This window comes from Cervus canadensis, chromosome 26, assembly GCF_019320065.1.
Source record: "Cervus canadensis isolate Bull #8, Minnesota chromosome 26, ASM1932006v1, whole genome shotgun sequence".
Classification (NCBI taxonomy): Eukaryota; Metazoa; Chordata; class Mammalia; order Artiodactyla; family Cervidae; genus Cervus; species Cervus canadensis.
Genome location: NC_057411.1, coordinates 37,187,269 through 37,204,289, shown reverse-complemented (window position 1 = coordinate 37,204,289; position 17,021 = coordinate 37,187,269). Strand labels below are relative to the sequence as shown.

Sequence of the window (17,021 nt, the reverse complement as noted above, 5' to 3'; positions counted from 1 at the left end):
CTTCCCATTTAGGTCGCCACAGAGCATTGAGTAGAGTTCCCTGTGCTATACAGTAGGTTCTCGTTAGTTACCTGTTTTATACATCAGTTCAGTTCAGTCACTCAGTCATGTCCAAATCCTTGCGACCCCATGGACTGCAGCATGCCAGGTTTACCTGTCCATCACCAACTCCTGGAGCCTACTCAAACTCATGTCCATTGTATCGATGATGCCATCCAGCCATCTCATCCTCTGTTGTCCCCTTCTCCTCATATATGTGGTCATATATGATATTTGTTTTTCTCTGACTTATTTCAGTCTGTATGGAAGTCGTTAGGTCCATCCACAGCTCATATTCATTGTAAATATGTGTCACGTCTTCTCCATCCACTCCTCTGTTGGTGGACACTTAGAGTGCTTTCCTGTCCTCGCTGTTGTAAACAGTGCGTCAATGAACACTGAGCTGCATGTATCTTTTTGAATCACGGTTTTCTCTGTGTATTCCCCGGGAAAAAAATTCAAGACACTTTTAGAAGCTAACAATAAACATGACTTATAAATGATTAGATTTGAGGCATAGGATGGTAGGATTCAATATGACATACATATAGTAGTTGATTAATAAATACATGTTAAATGAATGAATGAAAATAATTTATGACTTGGATACTGAGTGATTCATTGTGCAATGACTTGGTCTTTATGATTAAAGAACCATATAAAAATTTAGCTTCCAAGGAACAGTAAAGAGAATTTCCAATTTCAAGACATGATTAAACTTTTTAATGGTGTAAAGCTAATAAATTTGTGACCTAACATCTGAGAAAGATATAGAATAAAAAAAAAAACTGAATTTAACTTCCTTATCAAGCGACTGGAATGTTGTTAAATTAAGTTTCAAAATTACACTCAGTTTGCATTATAATTATAGTTTGCCTTATTAGCTTTTAATATTTCCTCTGGTCACTTAGTGCTCTGGTGTCTCTAAACAACATTCATGCTTTCCATATGTAACACATTATATATAATGCCAAGCTTTGCATAGTGCAAGTTCTCAAGAGAGGTGTGTTGAATTACGTGTTATGCATGTGAAAGTAGTTTCCTCTTGAATAAAGCAGCATATGAAACTCTTTACAGACAATTAAGACATGGTAAACTAGGTATTTGCCCAAGGTCACTTGTCTTCCTAGTGTCAGAGTCAAGGTTGCTCTGAGCCCTGCGCACTTCCCATTGTTCCTGTGAGTTCTCTGACTTTCAGCAAAGACTGAATCTGATTAAGAGATACACATCTGGGGTCCACTTTGATTACAATCCACAAATCTCTGTTCCTGTTCTTCAAAACCATAGCACATGATAATTTCTGTTCACAAAACATTTTTTCTCTCTCATGAAATCTTTAAAGGCTAAGAGGAAAGCACTTGAATATTTTCTCTTCAGTTGAGTCACTCAGTCCTGTCTGACTTTTTGCAACCCCATGGACTGCAGTATGCCAGGCCTCCCTGTCCATCACCAACTCCCAGAGTTTACTTAAACTCATGTCCATTGAATTGGTGATGCCATCCAACCATATCACGCTCTGTCGTCCCCTTCTCCTCCCGCCTTCAATCTTTCCCAGCATCAGGGTCTTTTCAAATGAATCAGCATTTTGCATCAGGTGGCCAAAATATTGGAGTTTCAGCTTCAACATCAGTCCTTCCAATGAATATTCAGGAATGATTTCTTTTAGGATTGACTGGTTGGTTCTCCTTGCAGTCCAAGGGACTCTTGCATCTATACAAATGAGGCACACTTAGGCAAATAACAAAACTTGCCTTGATTACTGTGTAAGGAGTTAGAACAGGGTCCTAATCTTCGTTACATATTAGAATTACTCCAGGAGCTTTGAAATATCCTGGTGCTGAGATCTCACTCCGGGCCAATCATATGAAAATCTCTGGGGATGGGGTTAAGGCATCAGCATTTTTAAAGTTCCCAGTTGATTTCAACGTGCAACCGAAGCTGAGAGCCCCTGGGTGAAAGCAATCTGATAAAAACGGTGAACTCGGGCTTTTAATGTTTGCTTTTTGTTTTTTACAACCACAAGGTGGCAGTATGACAATACAGTGCACATACCGGCCGGTCTGTTGCAGGGACTTAGAGATTTGTATCAGTAATGCTAAGTAATAGCATTTTGAGGGTTCCTCCAGTTAGAGCCAGCATTGACTTTTTTCCCCTGTTGTTCTTTCTTGCTTTGGTTGGGTAACAAAACTTTTAAACAGAAAACTTTATTTCAACAGGTTAAATTAGCAGGAACTGTTCTTTACCGTCTAAGCCACCAGGGAAGCTCCATATAATAAGCTATAGTTGAGTGGAAAATGCAAAAAAAAAAAAAAAAGCAAACAGATTTTACATTCAGATAGATTTGGGTTTAATGCTGCCTGTGCTACTTACCGATAGACTGTTTAATCTCTTTGTGCTTTAATTGTATGCCTAGAAGAGGAGGATTGTTAATTGGACAAAATGAGGTAATACGTGAAAATCAACTCTGTGTGAATGGGACTAGAATGGGGATGATGTCGAGATGACAATGAGAAAGCTGTGATAGAGTCAGTTACACAAAGTCCAGGAAAGCTCAGGAAATGGTACTTTCTCATGTATGGTCTTTTTCTGCATGGGCATGTCTTCTTTTGTGGTGTGTGTCCCATCTTTCAGTTTCCTCTGGTAATTATACTAATACAAATAAACATGCTCTGGCTGCCTTCATTTAAAGAATAAAGAATCAGTCATTAATTTTTTTTAAATACCCCATTAGCAATGGAAGTATCTTTCACCAATTTATAGTCAAGTTTCTGTAAAAAATTAGACTTTGTTCACAATTACTCTAGTTCACGTCTCAAACCTTGAAATTGATGGTTTTGAACCGTGGTGTTAGAGAAGACTCTCGAGAGTCCCTTGGACAGCAAGGAGATCAAACTGCTCAATCCGAAAGGAAATCAGTCCTGAATATTCATTGGAAGGACTGATGCTGAAGCTGAAGCTCCAATACGTTGGCCACCTGATGCAAAGACCTGACTCATTTGAAAAGACCCTGATGCTTGGAAAGATTGGAGACAGGAGGAGAAGGGGACGACGGAGGATTAGATGGTTGGGTGGCATCACCAACTCGATGGACATGAGTTTGAACAAGCTCAGGGTGTTGGTGACAGACAGGGAGGCCTAGAGTGCTGCAGGCCATGGGGTCGCAATGAGCCGGACAGGACTGAGTGAACTGAAGATCACCAGTGACTTCCTAAGGGCCAAGTCCAAAGAAAATTGGCAGCTTGTGCATCTTCAGCATTTGAATAGACTATAAACACCCTCCTTCCTGATACATTCCCCACTGATCACTGTGATGACACCTTTCCTATTCTCTAGTCACCACTGCTGTCTGAGTTGTTTCTCTTCCCTTAGAACTGGGGATCCCAGGAGTCCTCTCCCATAGACCTAACTTCTTTTCTCCAGGGGAATCTTTGGCTTCCTTGCCCACTGCATGAATTTTAATTACTACGAATGGCTTTCAAATCTATGCATTGTTACACATGGCTGTCCTGAATTCCAGATCTGTAAATCTAGCAGTAGATTTAGATTGGCATTTAACTGGCAACACAAAACTCACATGTTGAATTTTGAGCTGGACACAGCCCCTGTCACCCCAAACTGATTCCTTTCTTCCCGACTTCACACCTTTCAATCCATGGCATTACTTTCCACCCAGGTGATTGAACCAAATCCCTAGGAGTCACTCTACACGTCTCCCTCTTCAAATCCAAATTGTCAAAAGTTTCTAAGTTTTTCATCACCTCCTGCAAAATACTTTGCAACAGTGTTGTTCACTCTCAGAAGTCTTCATTTCTTACTTCACACTTAACACTTCCACACAGATCAGTCTGACTTCTGCACCAACACAACTCTTGTTAAGGTCACTAACTATTGTATCATTCATTCTTCCCTGTTCATCCTCCTTCCCTCCCTTACAGGTTGCCCTCTGAGAGCACATCTTCAAATGATCATCTGCACATGAATCCCCTTCTCAGCTTCTCGCTGAGGACCCAGTGCCAGATGACTTAAAAAAGAAGAATTAATCAGATTGGTTTCCAGAGACAGATTTTATTAACCTTTTTTCCCTCACTGTAGAGTACTTTCAACTCATCAGACTTTTAAAGGGCATTTACTTCATCTGTAGTATTAGAATGTTTAATTTCTATTTAAGAGCACAGACGTACTTCCTCAAGCTTGTCTAAGCAATTAAAAAAAAAATCAACTGGTAAGTATTACAAGCTGCCATTTGTCTACTTGGGCTTTCTGGTCGCTCAGACAGTGAAGAATCTGCCTGCAACGCAGGAGACCTGGGTTGGATCCTTGGGTTGGGAAGATCCCCTGGAGAAGGGAGTGGCTAACCATTCTAGTATTCTTGGCTGGAGAATTCCACGGACAGAGAAGCCTGGTGGGCTACAGTATATGGGGTTGAAAAGAGCTGGACATGACCAAGTGACTAACACTTTCACTTCACTTCATTTGCCTACTTTTCAAAGGTCAAGTGCTATGCTCAGTCATATCTGACTCTTTGCACCCCTGTGGACTGTAGCCCACCAGGCTCCTCTGTCCATGGGGTTTTTCCCAGCAAGAATATGGGAGTGGGTAGCCATTTCCTTCTCCAGGGTATCTTCCTAACCCAGGGATTGAATATGTGTCACTTCCTCCTCCATTTCCTACATTGCAGGCAGATTCCTTACAGCTAAGCCACTGCGTTGTCTACTTTTGGAGACAATTATATTTTTGGTGATTGGACACTACGTCAGTGTTTATTGCATAGTAAGCTCACGAAACAGAGAAACATTGTGACTCTCAAAAATAACTATGTTTAGTCAATTTTTTATAGTTGTCATGGTGCTATTATACTGTTATTAATGTGGTAAATTTTGTAAGACTGTTAGAGGGACATTGAATCTCATTGTGGATAATGAACTGTTCTTGGTACTACAGGGAATATAAAGATTTCAGAAAAAAATTTGTTGTTTAGTTGCTAAGTTGTGTCTGGATTTTTGAGACCCCATGGACTGTAGCCCACCAGGCTCTTCTGCCCATGGGACTTTTCAGACAAGAATACTGGAGTGGGTTGCCATTTCCTTCTCCAGAGAATCTTTCTGACCCAGGAATCGAACCCAAGGCTCATAGAACATATCAAACAGTGTCATTAGCCAAAGAAACAAACATATCATTTAGTGCTGTGTGAAAATTATTCAATATAAATGTTTATTTTCCAGTCAGGAGGCTAAAATTTTAAGAAGTTATATTCCTCAAAAATTTTAAATACATTTGGAAAACTTACCTCTGTATGTGTTGAGTCACATACATTTAAAATCAAAGTTTTCACATTTCCTTTAACAGGTTTTCTGATTTCATTTTGTACTAAAATTCACTTATCTTGGTTGAAGCCTTACCATAAATCATGCATTCTTTGGTAGTGCTCAGACTGCAAAGGTTAATAAGAAAAAGCAAAGCATATTTCACTAGGACATAATATAAGTTTCTTTGATCCAGCTACTGAATTAATAGAGAATGCACACATAGAAAGACAATGCTATTTAAAGCTTTCATTGACATTTTCAACAAGAGAGCAAATACACACCAAGAAAAAAGGTAGAACAAAATCATCCTGTATGCTAATTTAGGATAAAATAAGCAGAAAGCAAACATCAACATCTTCATGATTGTCATATGGTCAGAACATGACTGATGTGAAAAAAATGTTAATTCAGGGCTTAAAGATGAATACAAAGAACAAGTTAGTGCAATTTAGATCTTTCACATCTGGATTCATGTGTGGAGAGATCCTGATGTTGGCCAGGGTATTGTGACAAAAAACCTTTTGGAATATGTATTGACTACTCAGGTGGTAACTTCCAGATCCAGTTCCATGTATAGACTGACAGAAAACGGAAACAGAAATCAGAGTTGCATCCTTAAATTTGTCATTAATGAAAATCTTTTTTGACTGTTGAATTATTCTGTTTAACATTTCTTCAACCCTAAGAATTCTTCATGCCATTTTTTCTCATAAGAGATAATATGTTTTATTTGTAACTCTGATGCTAATTAACTCTATTCAGTTCAGTTCAGTCCCTCAGTCGGGTCCAACTCTTTGTAACAGCAAGGGACTGCAGCACGCCAGGCTTCCCTATCCATCACCAACTCCAGGAGCTTGCTCAGACTCATGTCCCTCGAGTCAGTCCATCCAACCATCTCATCCTCTTTTAACTTTATGACATCCTCTGTTAACTCTACGACAAATCACTTATGACCACCAAGTTTTCATATTCTCATTTGCAAATTAAATGAAGGTGGCACTAGATAATCTCTCAACTCTCTTCCATCACTAGCCTTCTACGATGCTGCTGCTAACGAGATTATCTTGAAGATTAAGGAAAGAAGAATTCATACATTTTACTCAGTTAAGAAAAATGAAAGTCGCTCATTTGTGTCCGACTCTTAGGGACCCCCATGGACTGTCCATGAATTTTCTAGGCCAGAATACTGGAGTGGGTAGCCTTTCCCTTCTTCAGGGGATCTTCCCAACCCAGGGATCAAACCCAGGTCTCCTGCATTGCAGGCGGATTCTTTACCAACTGCTATCAGGGAAGCCCTACTCAGTTAAGAAATATTACTTAAACATATGATATAAAACCTTGAGTTTGTCACACAGAGTGAAGTAAGTCAGAAAAAGGAAAACAAATATTGTATATTAGCACATATATAGGGGATCTGAGGGCTTCCCAGGTAGCTCAGTGGTAAAGAATCCCCCTGCAATGCAGGAGACGTAGGTTCAATCCCTTGGCCAGGAAGAAACCCTAGAGAAGGAAATGGCAATTCCCTCCAGTATTCTTGCTTGGGAAATGCCAAAGACAGAGGAGCCTGGTGGGCTACAGTTCATGGGGCTACAAAGGGTCAGGCATGATTTAGCAACTAAATCATGTATTTAGCAGCCACAGCAGCATATAGAATCTAGAAGGATGGTACAGATGTACAGATGGATCTGTTTGCATGCCAGGAATAGAGACACAGATGTAGAAAATGGACATGTGGACACAGAGGGGGAAGTGAGGCATGAGAAGAATTGGGAGAGTAAGACTGACATATACATACTGCAATGTGTGAAATAGGTAGCTCGTGGGAGGCTGCTGTGTGGCACGGGGCGCTCAGCTCAGTGCCCTGAGATGATGGGTAGGAATCGGGGTGTCGGGGGGAGGTTCAAGAGGGAGGGGATACATGTATACTTATAGCTGATTCTTTTGAACTGTGGTGTTGAGAAGACTCTTGAGAGTCCCTTGGACTGCAAGGAGATCAAACCAGTCAATCCTAAAGGAAATCAGTCCTGAATATTCATTGGAAGGACTGATGCTGAAGCTGAAACTCCAATCCTTTGGCCACCTGATGCGAAGAACTGACCCATTGGAAAAGACCCTGATGCTGGGAAAGATTGAAGGTGGAAGAAGAAGGGGATGACAGTGGATGAGATGGTTGGATGGCATTACCGACTCAATGGACATGAGTTTGAGCAAGCTTCGGGTGTTGGTGACGGACAGGGAAGCCTGGTGTGCTGCAGTCCATGGGGTCGCAGGGAGTCGGACACGACTGAGCGACTGAATTGGCCTGAACTGATAGCTGATTCACATTGTTGTATAGCAGAAATCAAGGCAACATTATAAAGCAATTATACTCCAATTAAAAAAATGAAGTTGCAAGAGAGAGCAACTTGTACCTTAGGAGAATCAACTAGGAATTTAAATAGATGCTGATCAAAAAGATCTCTTCAGCAAGAAATCATGCCCAGTCATAAGAACTCAAGAGATTGCCCCCAAATCCATATTCTTTAATGTCAATCCTATTATGTAGAAAGGTACTTTTTTATGTACTGTCTGGCGAGAGTGACATTTTATATCTGAGTTTTACATTGCCCAAAATGCAGAAAATGGAAGAAAATGCTGACATGTTGTCCTTGAGCAGGAAAGGGTACAGCTGCAACTGTTGAGACTCCAGTGGTAGAAAAACGTTGCAGTTCAGTTATTTTCTCTACCCTCCCAATTATCCCTGACATCCCTAATAGGCATATTTCAGCATTGCCAAGTAGGCTGCTCACATAATTGTCCTCCAAGCACTTATGAGAGTGAAGGACCTGAAGGCTATTAATAACTGCGAGGACAGCAAGCATACACGGTGACTGTGTTGGGCAAGTTGAGATGTACAATCCTATGTATGCTTTATACAAAAACCCTCTATACTTAAGTTTATATTTCTTGTTTTACAAAGATCTGAATTTAAATATTGTTCAGATATTGTTTCATTATCCCTTATTTTAGATTCATCTCAATTACTATGTGCTCTGAATCATTCTTCATATTCTTAAACTTTTAATCAAAAGTCTATCATTAATTAACTTTGTAACTTCAAGATATTTTTTAAAAACTTCTTTGGATCCTAGTTTCCTGATCTGAGGATTATTATACTGGACATAAAAGCCTAGTGTATAGTATCTTCTCAGAAAACAGTATGGCTTCCCTTATTTAGTTATGGAAGAGATATAATTAGCTATAGAAGAGTGATCTCCATTTATGAAGCCGTGCTTCCCAGGTGGCGCTAATGGAAAAGAACCTGTTTGCCAATGTAGGAGACATTAAGAGACGAAGGTTCGATCCCTGAGTTGGGAAGATCCCCTGGAGAAGGGCATAGCAACCCACCTCACTATTCTTGCCTGGAGAATCCCATGGACAGAGGAGCCTGGCAGGCTACATACAGTCCATGGGTTTGCAAAGAGTTGGACATGACTAAAGCAACTTAGCACACACAAAGATAGTTAGGGGAGCAGATCTAAGAGCATTGTAACTTTTTTTTTTTTTTTAGTGTCACAATGTCACAATCTATTCTGCAGTTCCTTTTTGTTTTATTTATATACCATATCCATGTTAGCACTGAGGATATTTCTTCTATATTGTTCCTGTCTTTTAGGTGCTAGCTTGTATTAATGTTCCCCACCAAGAATCTATCTGGATCTTTCTGGGCATGATGGCAATTTTGAAGTTTGGAACCCTTTATGGGTTTCAGAGGCATACTTTGTATCGTGCCTTTCTGGTATTTTCAAAGCCAAAATCTTTATTTTATTTACAAGAAACTTCCAATTACTTCTTTTTTTTTTTTTTTTGAAACTCTCTGATCACTTCATCTCTATAGCAATATTCTCATTCTCCATGTATTTCTGTAAATGTTCCTTTCCCCTCCTGTTGTTCCCCCCACCTCCTGCTTCTTTAGCTCATCTTCCTCTGTCCAACCTTTAAATTTTGGTGCCTGACATTTTGACCCTTTACTCTTTCTCCCTGCCTTGATTTCAGCAAATACCTCTTGCTGATAGTCTCAAATAAATATGTCTCTAGCCAATGGCATTTCTGTGAGCATCATATTATATGTTTGATTATCAAATAAACATCTCTGCCCACATAACACTAAGGCTCGTTTCTCTACCCATCTCATTTTCCATTTTTTTACTCTCTATATTTTTAGTTGACTCTACCAGTATTGCCACAGTCTAGGCACTGTGCTTAGAAATCTAGGAGCCACTCTCTCCCATCACACATATTCCATCAAAAACAAAATTCTAGCAATTTGATTTATTAATATTTATTAAGGATTCTTTTTTTAAAATCTGATTTACAGAATTTTGTTTACTGTCAAACCTCAACTTGAATCAGCCATCAGTTCAGTTCAGTGCAATCAGTCATACATATACATATATCGCCTCCCTTTTGAACCTCCCTCCCATCTCCCGCCCCTTCCCACCCCAGAATGAAGGATTCTTGAATCCATGTTTTCTATCTATTTTTACCTTCTCCACCCCAGCCAGACCTTTTAGTGATTTTTCTAGATGGTGCAGCAGCTCCCTGATCTTCTCTGTGATTCTAGTTGTGTCTTTCTCTACTCCGGACATAGATTTGGCCATGCTGTTCTCTTTCATTCTTCAGTGGGTTCTCCCCCATTAGAAAGATGTCTTCATTTCAGTCATGGTAACTGAAACCATTCTTGATCTAGCCTTTCTCTAGAAACCCATCTGTTTCTCTAGGCATGGCCCTCTTGTCCCTTCTGACCACACAAGTTATAGTTTATGATCACAGATGCTTCTGGTTCTCTTGATGTGTATGTGCACCTGAGCAGAGAAACATACACACGCCACCACCACCACTGCCAAATCACCACACCACCATCCTCACCACACCACCATCCTCACCACACCACCATCCTCACCACACCACCATCCTCACCACCACCATTCTCAACACCACCACCATCCTCACCACACCACCACCATTCTCACCACCATCACCATCACCATCCTTACCACCACCATCATCACCACACCACGATTCTCACCACCACCACCATCCTCACCACCACACCATCACCACCATCCTCACCACCATCCTCACCACACCACCATTCTCAGCACCACCACCATCCTCACCACCGTCATCATTCTGTTTTCTAGATTCTGTGGCCTAGAGTTATCTTTTTCTTTTCTCACTTTTCCTTGTCAGTAGCCAAGATAATTGTTTTGCTCACCGAACTAGTACAAGTGTCATCTACTCCAAGAAGCAAAAGATTTTGCTTAGGGTTTCTTCACTCTGTTCCCATATACCACCTACATATTTCTTTTATTTTTCATGTTGTATGTTAGTTACCTATTTTGCATAAGTCTTATCCTGATGAATTCTGAGTTCCCTGAAGTCAGCAGTCACATTATTCACTTTCGAAATAATCGATTTCTAATATAGCCTAGCATACATATACTCGGTGCCCCAACCTTTATTGAATGAATGAATTTAATAAATGAGTAAGTTAATGCCAATATCTACTAACTCATAGTTACTTGTATTTGGCCATGTGTTTATCTAATTTAACTGAAACCATTTGTACATGTATATATGCTGTCATTAATATAAAACACATCTAATCCATATGAAGTTATGACATGCAATCTATATGAATTCCTAAAAGAATTTAAAACAGGTAAGCAGAGTTCAGATCTTCAAGAGGAAAGAAATCATCAGTCTCTTGAAGAATATGCAAAAGCATGCAAGATATAAGCCCTAATAATTCTCCATAGATTATTCTTAATTTCTTCTCATCCTTAATTTTCTCACATCTCAATTTGTTCAAATCTACTACACTTTCTTAAAATACTCTCTGGGGCACTTCTCATGATACCCACTCCTCATTTCCTTTTTATTTAGAATGTTACCTGACAAGAGAGAATCCTTCCTGTTTAGTAAGATGGGGAAAGGGAACAACAGAGCAATCGACTCTTAGCTTCACATAACAGGGAAAGGCAGGCGGTGTATGGACCACTGCATGCTGACGATAGCAGTCTGAGCATATGCATATGCATGCTGGAATATGACATTACTCTTTTTGGATTATTGGTCAATTACTATTGTATATTGCTATGTAGAAACATCTTTATGTGAAGTGCCCTTCCATCGCAGGTGATCAAACCCCCTCTTTTAAAACAGACAAACATGTTGCCCTTTCAACCATAGCACTAATGCAGGTGTGTTGAAAGCAGTCCTTTTGATTTGTTGAAAGGTAACATCTTGGACTCAGTACTCTGCTTTCTCTGTTTGTAGTTTGCAGTCAGAGTGTAATACTTTGTACTTTCTACATCAGCAACAGCGATCTGCTGAAGCTCCAAGGAAAACCTCTCTCAAACAGTTTAGTTGCAAAGAGAATATGGCATTCATGAGCTTTGGCAGGAAATACACTCTTGTTCAGTTTTGAAACTTGAAAAATCCACTGCTTGGAGAAGTCAGCCACAAAGGATCCTGAGCTGAGCCTATTGTTAGAAGAGGCACCAACAATGCCCAGGGGGTGCAGCTGGGGAGGTAGTGGGGGGGCTCTGAGAGCTTGTGTGCAGCCCTGCTGGGGGCTTGGGCAGGGCTCACTTAGAGAAGACCTCACCATGGCTTTCTGTAAGCTCAATAAGAGGCAAAGCAGAAAATCTGCCGCTTGGGAAAAGCGTCTTTACATAACCAGAGTTCGGCTTTGCGTTAGCTTACTTAGATGACATTTTCACAAATTATCAAAGATAACCTTATTTTACTCATGCACTCATTGAATCATCGAATTTCTATGACTGGTGCACGTGTGCTTAGTCGCTCAGTGGTGTCCTACTCTTTGCGACCCCATGGACTGTAGCCCAACAGTGTTCTCTGTCCATGGGGATTCTCCAGGCAAGAACACCGGAGTGGGTTGCCATGCCCTCCTCCAGGGGATCTTCCCAAACCCAGGTCCCTCGTATTGCAGGAGCATTCTTCACCGTGTGAGCCACCAAGGAATCACAGTAGCTGGTTTAAAACCTTCTGTCTCAGTAGCAATCGTAGATTTTGAAGGAATGTTGGACCTCATCAGTAGTTGCTTCTCAGTAATTCCATATGGTGTTAAGCTGCCCCACAACAGCTGGTCAAAGCCTTTCATTTTCATATCCAACTCCTTCTGTGATATCTGACACCGGCCCAGCACACTAAGACTAAGGGGAGTGTTCCTGTCTGTTATGATGCAGGCTGCCAGAGATTCTGCACACAGTAAAGAAGAACCCTGTGATACTAGGGTGCTGCCCACAGGTCAAAGACCCTCCCACAGAAGCCAGAAACTTTCTCTGAAGATCTTGTCCAAAGTCTTCCTATGATAGCCCTTGTGAGGAAGGCTGTCCTCAAAGTGAACAGGCTTCCCAGGTGGCTCAGCATTAAAGAATCTGCCTGTCAATGCAGGAGACGCAGGAGATGTGCGTTCAAACCCTAGGTCGAGAAGATCCCCTGGAGTAGGAAATAGTAACCCATTCAAGTACTCTTACCTGGAAAATTCCATGAACAGAGAAGCCTAGTGGGCTACAGTCCATGGGATCCCAAAGAGATACAACTGAGTGACTGAGTGTACACACACATCCTAACAGACCTGAGTCACTTTATTGAGCAACTGTTAGTTTCTTATTAAAAAAATTGCTGCTTTTGGAGCATTGGACAGCGTGAATTCTGGGGCCCCTGTCTCATGACACCAGACGTTTTTTTGTAGCTCTTTTTTTTTTCACTGAAGCCATTGTTGGCCAGTATACCTCCTTCTCTCTTACCTCTTTCTTTCTCCAAGAGATCTTTTTTCTTTCTCTGTTCCTTGAGCTGAATTGGAGCTACCATGTCACCATGATAGAATTCCCTAGGTCCAAGCTTTGGGAGGAGGAGGTTAGGGAATCTGTCTGAGATCCTCCTTCCTGTAAGGCACCTCAATTTGTGAAAATTTCTTCTTTTCCATATCCAAATTCCTCAGAGCAAGAGGAATGCAGATTCCATATGTTAGGCTAAAAGTTCTGTCACATCCTTTTCCTAGAGAGGGTTAACTCTGGGGCCACTCAGGGGTCCAAGGTGAGTGAACCTTGAACCCCTCTAGAGAACTGGCAGTTGCTTCTGCCTGAGGGGAGGAAATATCTTAAACCATTTAAATATATGGCACCCAGGTATGTGTAAAAATGTCTTATGATGCTTCAAAAAAATAGAAATTGATTAGGTCTAAATATTCCTTTACACTGGAGGCTGGTACTATGGTCTGTTGAGAGGCACTGAAGACTCTTCTTCACAGGGGTCTAAAAGTGGAACAGCCTCTCATCAGTCTGGGAGAGTTTTAGTAGGGTTCTGTTAGAGGGCTAGTGAATGGACAAAATGCAGCTTCTGGGTCCTTGTTATCAAGGACCTTCTAAAAAGTGTGAGTGCACGCATGCTCAGTTGTTTCCAACTCTTTGCGACCCCATGAGGCTCCTCTGTAAAGGGGATTATCCCGGCAAGATACTAGAGCAGGTTGCCATATCCAAACTGAACTTTAATTGGTAACACTTCAGTTCTGAATCAGAAGATTTTGGAAAGTGAGCTCTCGGGTTTTAGATTCTGCTGCCTTATTTGTTAGCAGCAAATATTGGCATATAAATGAATCCTTCATAAGTTTGTTGGGGCAATTTAAATTTCTTCACCACTATAATTACACCACAATTTATATGAGATTCTGATCACCCCTAAAATCAGTGAATAGCAAGATATTCTCCTGCACTGTAAGAGTTTATTTTTAGGCTACTATAGAAAGCTTATTGTCTGTTGTTTTTTTTTTTCCCTGCAGCCCCCACCTCAGATATACGACAAACAGCTGGATGAAAGAGAACACACCATTGAAGAATGGAAAGGTGATTCTGCTGCTTAATTAAGTTTGCTTTTTCTTTTATTTAAACTCAGAAAATATTTTTAAGTCTTTTCCTTTTAAAATGCTTTAGTAACAGATGGTTTTCTAAGGGCTATCCTCTTAGACCATTTTCAAAACTCCTAAACTTCATCTGTCTTTTCATACTAATAGCAATATTACATTTACTCAAGAATGAAAGGAATTAATTACTGACACATTAAAAAAAATAGTACTGACTGTTAAAATATTTGTCATGGTGAAAGTTAAGCTTTAATTCAAAATATCAGAATTAAACATTCTAAGTTTGCACATAAAATTATCACATTAAATGGATAATGTTATGCCTGAGATGGTTTTAGGCATTATAAAATAAAAGAGTGAATACGTGAATTCACTCACTCAATATATAGGACTTGAGAATTTAAATGAAAATTTATGCATCCAAGCAGCTTATTTCTCATTTAAAGTAAGAAAACAGTGAGTAAATATATTAATTATCTTTTTTTTTTCCAACAAAAGTTTTCCAAACACATACTATATGGTCAAGATCATACTCAGGATGAAAAAAGCAGAGAATTGCTAAACTAACATAAATAACCACAGAGTAGAATAAATATAAAAAAACTAAATACAGTTTATAACAAATGATTAGCTCAAAATGAGGAGGAACAGAAAGGGCACATCAGAAGGAAAGAAATGTTTGAGCTACCTTGAAAGAATTAGTAATTCTAAGTTGGGAAAATAAAAAATAGAGGAAAATACTGGAATGAGAATATAAGAGGAAACCAAAGGGTAAGAATGAGCAAAATGTGCTATAAAGATAGTAAGGGGAATTCGCTGTTCAAGAGATCATATTGGAGAGTATGGAAAAATAAGCTCATATAAACAGGAGATCAAATTTAAAAAATGATGAACATGATAGACAGAAAAAGACCTGATCTAAATAAGGACCAGAATGTACTCAAGGGTTCATGATTAGGTAAGTCATAGGGTGTAAATATCACTCAAGGAGGATATACTCAATTCTGAAAAAACTGGAGAAATAAACCTGTAAAGGATGGTGATTGTGTTAATTGTAAGCCATTGCAAAGCAGGAATGAATTGCACAGAGTAATTTTTAGCTAAAAGGGATAAAGTAAAAAATGAATATATACACATTTTTATCTCTAGCAATGAAAAAGCCAGAAATGGATGCCAGTTTGGAAATGAGGGTAATAATTTTTTTAAATGTTGGATTTTAGGCAAGTATAGTTTTACAAATCCAAAATTTGAGTCTGGAAAAAAGATGAAGTAAGAGTTGGAAATGGATAGAAAGTAATAATTTCAAGTCACGAGAATATGTGCATCTCTTAGGGAGAGAACGTAAATGAGAAATGGATGTTCAAAACTAAGCCATTAAAATCCATAAGAGATAAAGTCAAATGCATCAGAAATTCCCCAAAGAATTCAGAAAACAAGTAATGTGTATTCTACATACATTGATTTGGTCAAATGCATTGTTGAGCACCTACGTTTGCCAGGCTGTGTCCTTTTGCAAGAAAATAGGGCTTCCCAGGTGGCTCAGTGGTAAGGAATCTACCTGCCAATGCAGGGGACTCAGGTTCAATTCCTGGGTTGGAAAGATTCCTTAGAGGAGGAAATGGCAATCCGCTTCAGTACTCTTGCCTGGAAAATTCCATGGACAGAGGAGCCTGGCAGGCTACAGTTCATGGGGTCGCAAGGAGTTGGACATGACTGAGTACATAACAATAGAAGAGTAAAAAATTCCACTTGATTTGTGATTGACTCAGTGTCATCAAAATGTTGTTATTTGTTATTAATGACTTTTTCTTTGGGTTAAGGAGAAAACTGATTTTCATAACACTGGTAACTGTTTCTTACAGAACTTATCTATAAGGAAGTAATGAACTCGGAAGAAAAGACGAAGAATGGCGTTGTGAAAGGACAGCCTTCTCCTTCAGGTACTCACTCTCAATGAATAACCAATAAACCAGTTCTTGCATATTTTTCTTGGCCTTAAGGAGAGATTGCAGTCAATAATATTGCTTATCAAGCATATGACAGAGAAAGCACTGGCAACCCACTCCAGTACCCTTGCCTGGAAAATCCCATGGATGGAGGAATCTGGCAAGCTAGAATCCATGGGGTCACTAAGAGTCAGACACGACTGAGCAACTTCACTTTCACTTTTCACTTTCATGCATTGGAGAAGGAAATGGCAACCCACTCCAGTGTTCTTGCCTGGAGAATCCCAGGGACAGGGGAGCCTGGTGGGCTGCTGTCTATGGGGTCGCACAGAGTCGGACACGACTGAAGCGACTTAGCAGCAGCAGCAGCAAGCATAAGAACCAATATCACCTGTTTCCCTCTAATGATTTCAGTTTCATTACTTTTGATGGTTAGTGTGGCAGTTATTCTGCCTGTAATAATTTAGCATGAGTTCTTTCAGAACTTTAAAATGACAAGGAATCTTGAAGAAATATTAGCATAAGCTGATTAAAGTGTGACTGCTCCTCATCAAAATTCAGAGCCATAATGCCCTCCTGACCACCAAATCAGTGTGGAGTTCAGGAATCCCTCTAGCCAAAACCTTTTCCTTCATTCACTCTAATGTTTACTCTTCCTAAGGTTGATGTGACAGTAGTTGAAGCCTGAACCACAATGGGGTCCAATCAAACTCAGCACAGAAAAATCTTTCCATTTGCAATCTACAAAATATAGCACACATTGGTACATATACATGGGCTTCCCAGTAGTAAAGAACCTGC

The 17,021-nt window shown here is 40.0% G+C and overlaps 1 protein-coding gene across 9 annotated transcripts in view; it reads left to right on the top strand.

Moving 5' to 3' along the window:
- The window catches only part of MAPK10 (mitogen-activated protein kinase 10), a 603,644-nt gene that overhangs the window by 569,887 nt on the left and 16,736 nt on the right, over positions 1-17,021 (top strand). For all 9 annotated transcript variants that reach the window (XM_043448312.1, XM_043448316.1, XM_043448311.1 and 6 more), the window contains 2 exons: positions 14,194-14,257; positions 16,137-16,214. In XM_043448312.1, coding sequence (XP_043304247.1) covers positions 14,194-14,257; positions 16,137-16,214 — 142 coding nt within the window. The remainder of the gene's footprint in view (positions 1-14,193; positions 14,258-16,136; positions 16,215-17,021) is intronic.